The sequence below is a fragment of the Corapipo altera genome, unplaced genomic scaffold (assembly GCF_003945725.1).
Source record: "Corapipo altera isolate COAL_440 unplaced genomic scaffold, ASM394572v1 274, whole genome shotgun sequence".
Classification (NCBI taxonomy): Eukaryota; Metazoa; Chordata; class Aves; order Passeriformes; family Pipridae; genus Corapipo; species Corapipo altera.
This window is the reverse complement of record NW_020885042.1, coordinates 482,687-488,394: the sequence shown is the minus strand read 5'-3', so window position 1 is coordinate 488,394 and position 5,708 is coordinate 482,687. Positions and strand designations below refer to the sequence as shown.

The 5,708-nt window shown below is 52.1% G+C and overlaps 1 protein-coding gene across 1 annotated transcript in view; it reads right to left on the bottom strand.

Annotated features, from left to right (window-relative positions):
* Positions 1-5,708, bottom strand: part of BMP3 (bone morphogenetic protein 3) — a 78,565-nt gene that overhangs the window by 12,333 nt on the left and 60,524 nt on the right. The window contains exon 2 of the mRNA XM_027668554.1: positions 3-134. Coding sequence (XP_027524355.1) covers positions 3-134 — 132 coding nt within the window. The remainder of the gene's footprint in view (positions 1-2; positions 135-5,708) is intronic.

Genomic DNA, 5,708 nt, shown 5'->3' with positions numbered 1-5,708 from the left:
ACAGGCACAGCACCCAGCGGGCCGGCGCCGCCATCCCGCCCCTCCGCCCCGGCCAGCGGCGCCCGGGGCAGGCGCGGCCCCGGCAGGCGCAGACGGCGCTGCGGGGAAAGCCGCGGACGGGGTGTCCTCCGCTTCTGGACAAGGAAAAAAAAAAAAAAAGGGAAAAAGCAGGGCGGAGGAAAGCGCCCCGGTCTAAACCGGCCGCCCTCCCTCCCTCCCTCCCTTCTTTCCCGGCGGGGAGCGAGGGGTTTTTATTCCCGGTCGCGCAGGTTGCTGTCGGGCAGAGGCGGCGGTGCTGCTCCCGACGCTCGTTCCCCGCTCCCCGGGCAGAGCCGGGCGTGAGCCGCCCGGTGCGGGTGTAACCGCGGCGATCGCCCCGCCCGCCCTCGCTCCGGCGGGGGCGAAGCGCGGGGAACCGCCACCCCCGGGGAGCGCGGAGACCGCACGGACGGAGGGGAGGGCAGGCTCTGCCAACTCCATCCCCCCGGGCGGACGGGGAACCAGGCGGGGGACGTTCCCCTGCCCGCCTCCAGCCAGCCCCTCCCAAAGGCCGTACGGTAACGCGATCGCCATAAAACAAAAATTCCGAGTCCCGCCGCACTCGCCCTTCTCCCTTGGAACGTCTCCCGGCTTGGCCGGGCGCAGAGCACAGTCCGCCGCGGGCAGGTGGAAGGGATGCTCCCCGGGCAGGTGGAAGGGATGCTCCCCGAGAGCTGTGCTGGGGCTCTGCTCGCCTCTCCAGAATACCAGGAGTACCAGCTCACACTCGGTGACCCTCGGCTTCCTTCTTTGTCACCCTCCAACCCAGACGGGGCTGGCATAGGTGTGCCCTGCAGCCTCGAGCCCACCGAGAGGGACACGCACCCAGGGAAATCCTGCACATGAGGACGATCCCACCCCAGCAGGGAACAGCAAGGTGTTCCTTACTCGGCTGGGACAATTCCCCGTGCCTCCTGCATGTGCTGCCTTTCAGCACCAAAAGAACAGAAATATCTTACTCCCCTTACCAATGCCACAACACCCCGTCAGATATGACACTGTCCCTTCCGAAATCCTCTTCACAACACAAAGGGTGCCTCACCTGCACATCTGCCTGAGAACGCAGGGGAGGTGGAAGAGGAGCCTCGTTAAATTGTCCCTGTTTATAAACGCATTGGTTTCTGAGCCAGAGAAGGGGAATAATAAGATCAGCCTGCAGATCAGTGCATGGAGCTTCGCACACAGTATTGCCAGCTGAGGCCACTCACATTTTCGACGTGCTACACAAAGTGTATCATTATCCAGCCCCAAATACAACACTGCAATACATTGGTTATTGCCCCTCAAATTACACTGGGTGGGAACGCCCAGCACCTCCCCCAGGGCGGGGAGTTCCACACTGGGTGACCGTGAACGGTGAGGTATTTTTGGAATCCTCGGTGGCCCATTAGCAGACGTGACCCCTCAGGCTGGGTGTGGAGGTGCTGGTGACTCCCCGGAGGGGTGTTATCACACCTGAGTCATTGGTGTGAGGACAGGAACATCCTTCTGTCTCACAGGCTTCTTAACACCCAGCTTATAGCCTGAGGGGCCAAGAGTGCTCTGGGCAGCTGCTGCAAACGGTCTGTTGTTACCAGTTCCTGGGAAGTGACATAGAGGGTGTAGAATACTTTGGGTTACACCCACACAGTGAGGAACTGGGACAACACACAACGTCAGCATCGATGCTAACAGTACAATTAACTGTACTTCTCACTTTCCTATGTCAGACATGGACATTAGGGCAATACAGAAAACAAACCGCCCAAGTGAACATTCATAATTAAAACATTAAGGCACGATTGATTTTTTTGAACACAAGTAATAAAACCAATGCAGGTCCCTGCAGAAAGAAAACAAAATTATTTGAACTGATAGCTACAAAAATCAGCACAAGCAGCAGTCTCTGGCTAATATCCATGGCTGAACTGTCAATCCCAAAGAAGGCTCTTTATGCATCTGAAATACTGGAATTGCCATTTCAAGCTTCAGTCACGTTATTTCCTACTGCCGAGAAAAGCAATATTAAAAAAAAAACCAACCAACAACACACCACAACTCCGTAAATAAAAGGGGCATAACTTGAATCCTCTTCTACACCTCCAGTACCAAACAATGTACTGCAAGAATATGATGTTTTGCCATCTCCAACACATCCTCTGAGCTGCGGCCTGATTCTGAGCACGACTTTAAAACACAAGCCCTCAGAGAGAGCACGGATTTAACACCATTCTCAAGCAAAGGGGGTTTAGTCAAGAGCTAACGTTAAGTTCATCGTGCAAGCTCAAGCACCCTATGGCTGAGCTTTTATTTAAAACTTTTCCAGTGTTAGCAGAAAGCCCCATTCATGCAAAATTAAATCCGAATTTGGCTCTCAGAGCCTCGCCCCACCACTTGACCGCGGTTGTTTAAATGTCTAAAATATAAAGTCAGCCCTGTACAACTCTGTTACAGCCCGAGAGGAGAGAGAAAGACGACTCTGGGAGTGAGGCAGAGAGGAAAGAGTCAGTTCTCGGGGCAGAAGAAGCCTTCTCTTGTCAGATGGCTGCTGTGTTTCCTAAGCATGAGCACAACACCACCTTTGCCTTATGGACTGTCCCAGTGACGTGGCAGGACACTCATCATACAGAGTTCTGCAGCTCCCAAAGCTTAAAAATACTCCCCTTATTGTGATATTTTTGAATGCCAGAGCCCTGTGAGCACAGAAGCCAAAGCAAAGCAAAGCAAAGCAGAGCACATGGGAAGTTCCTCTCCACAGCGAGTGACGGCTGACAAAGGCTCAGCCCTGACCTCTGAGGGAACAGTGCTTTGGCACCTCTCTGCTATTCATTCTCCACTTCTACACGAGTGCTGCAAACAACAGTTATCAACAGCTACCCTCCCTCCCAGCTACAGCCTGTGCAGCTCCAGGTGGGTCTGCAGGCCCTGCTTCCTCCCTGCTGGCCCAAGCATCTCCATGCTAGTGCAGTCCATCCCAATCCACCACGGAGTCTCCGACGGGTGAAGCAACCTGGCCTTTTAACACCTTAGCCACAGGCACACAGCAGGCTTCAATGTAAACCAAGTTCATTTAAGTGCTAAGCAACTCCTGTGCCATTGCCAGGGCCAGCCTCACCACCCTCCAGCAGTGCCTTCCGAACTGCTATTTAAAAAACCTCCACCAGAAACCTTCCAGGTTTGTGCTTTTTCAGAGCTTGCCACAAAACACGCAACCCGGTAACCTGGCAGTTATTTGTTCCCTTCACACGAGCACTCGGAAGTCCCAGGGAAGAGGAAACCACAAATACTCCTTCTAGGGGAAACGAAATAATTACTAATTTGCATAACAAAGTGATATTAGCAAAATCTGTTCGGCATGTGAAGACCAATCCCACATTTGTGCTCGCAGTTGCTTAGCTCTCGGCCTGTGCAGAATTCACTTACCAAAGCCATCTCTGCTGCTGTGGCTCCCACATCCCAGCTCTTCTGACTGTCATCTGGAGAATTCCCCCCTGCAGCTCTGCCTCGGCTGCCTTGCACCCCCTCTGCACATCTGCTCGGCTGCCTGAGATGGGCTTCTGTGCGCTCTGCTCTGGCAGGGCTCCTCACAACGAGTCTGAGTCAGTGCCACCAGCTCTGTCCCAGCAGTATGTTCCCAGCCCCACAAAGTCACCTTTTGGCCAGGCAGGGCAGGAGGGGAAGCCCAGAGCAAAGGCCCTTGTGTCCAGCCATTCCCTGTGTCCCCCAGGCTGGCTTTTCAGGGCTCACCAGCCAGGCTGGCTGTTTGCTCAGGTGGTCAGGAGCAGCAGCCTTCCCGCTGCAGGGGCCTTCCAGAAGAATTCCTTCTCTCGGGCCCCAGGATCACATGTTTCTCTCATCACAGAGAACTTGTGCTGTGGGATCTGTAATAACTCTGCCCAGAGCCGAGCTGAAATAAAACACCCCTCGAGTGAACAACAGCCAAAGAAGAGGAGCGACGCTCCCCTCCGTGCAGAGCCACGTTCTGCACACGCAGCTCATCTGCGTGGCCACGGTCTGTTCAGCACCTGGGCTTTTGTTTGCTTGGCAGTGGGAACTGGGCCTTGGCCTGCACTGCTTGTCCCTGCCTGCCTCGCAGAGAAGTGCCCAAAGGTCTTAGTCATCTGTAATCTGATTGCTGGATGTGGGCAATCAGAGTTAATGGGGCATATTCCTCAACTGCATCTTTCATTGATGGCCAAAAGGAGAACATCTAATGACTTTAGTGTTTTATACTAAATAGTAACAACTTTTCTGTGATTCTGCTGGTGGCTCATGATGGAGCAGTTCACCACCAATCTCATGCTACTTTCCAGCTTCATTCTGTGATCCAAAACAACCACCACAACAAGAGCAACCAAAGCTGATGCAAGACCAAAGATCCAGACTCCACATAAAAAGATCAAAACTATGATTGTGGAGGGGTGCTAAAGAAATATAAAAGACTACAAAACATATACAGGCCAATAAAATCTGTAGACCCTAACTCATGCACACAGTTCAGATGTGCTGGACAAACATCCACAGCTCTCTCCCCTGGCCCAAAGTCTCGAGATGCTCAGTATGGGTTCCCTTAGGGCAGCGTGCAAACTCTGTACCCGCAGTAAATGTCACAGTCGGTGGTGACACCAAAATCTCCTCTAAGGAGAGAATGGAGGCACTTCCATTCATCTTATATTTACAGAGAGCAATAATTTTGGGCTGGACAGTTTGCATTTGTTTTGCTAAAAAGCCACAGGGCATAAGAACACACGGGGGAAGCTTTCCTGTGGTTATCAGTCCTTGGAACACTTCTCTCCTGATTACCATGTGTTTGGCATGTCCACTCGTGTCTGCTCAGGGCTGAGCAGTGAGGCTGGAGAAGAACATCCTCTAAGACATGGATGATTTTTACATAAATACTGTATTTTCACTGATGAAATCTATGGATGAGCAGTGAAATGATTCATCACAAGGCCTTTCCTTACAAAGGAAGATTAACTGGCATCACACAGGAGAAAAGACCAATACGTGGCCCCAATAATCCAAAATAAGGGAAAACACAGCAATACTGAACAAGAGCCTTTAACTGAAACAGTTTTGTTTGTAATCAAACTACTTTCAGGTCTCTGCTGCAGCACAGGAGATGAGTAGATTCAGCTCACGGTACTGAGGAATTTTTCAACCAAATGTTTATTTCAAGACCCTGATTGCTTAGACCTCACCAAGGATATGGGAAATGCAGTTGCAGATCCATGCTTCACTGAATCTTTTAATTACTGACATATCTCAGACAGCAGAGCTTGGAAAATGCAGCCACAAAAGCCAGTAATGGCAGAGTCACCCTGAGCTCATTAGGGGCTGTTCTCTGCCTGCTTCTTCCCACTTAATACTTTAAAGATACCCGCTCTCTTCCAAATAATAGTTCTGGAAGTTTCAGGGAAAGTTTTTCCAAGGAGTTAAAACAAGTCCCTCCCTCGCTGTTAGTTCTGGTTCCTGCAAGTTAGTCATCCAGAAAGAGCCTCTGGTCTTTTCAGCCAGGCACAGACACGGGCTCTCTGGGCTCTCTCTCCCGGGGCCTGGCGCTGCCCCCTGCCAAGCCTTAGGCATCAGCTCTGCTTAGGGCAAGAGGTGGTTCTCCAGAGACAACACCACTCTGGCTGCCACCTGTACCTGCAGCACCAGCTGTACCTGCAGCACCAGCTGTACCTGCA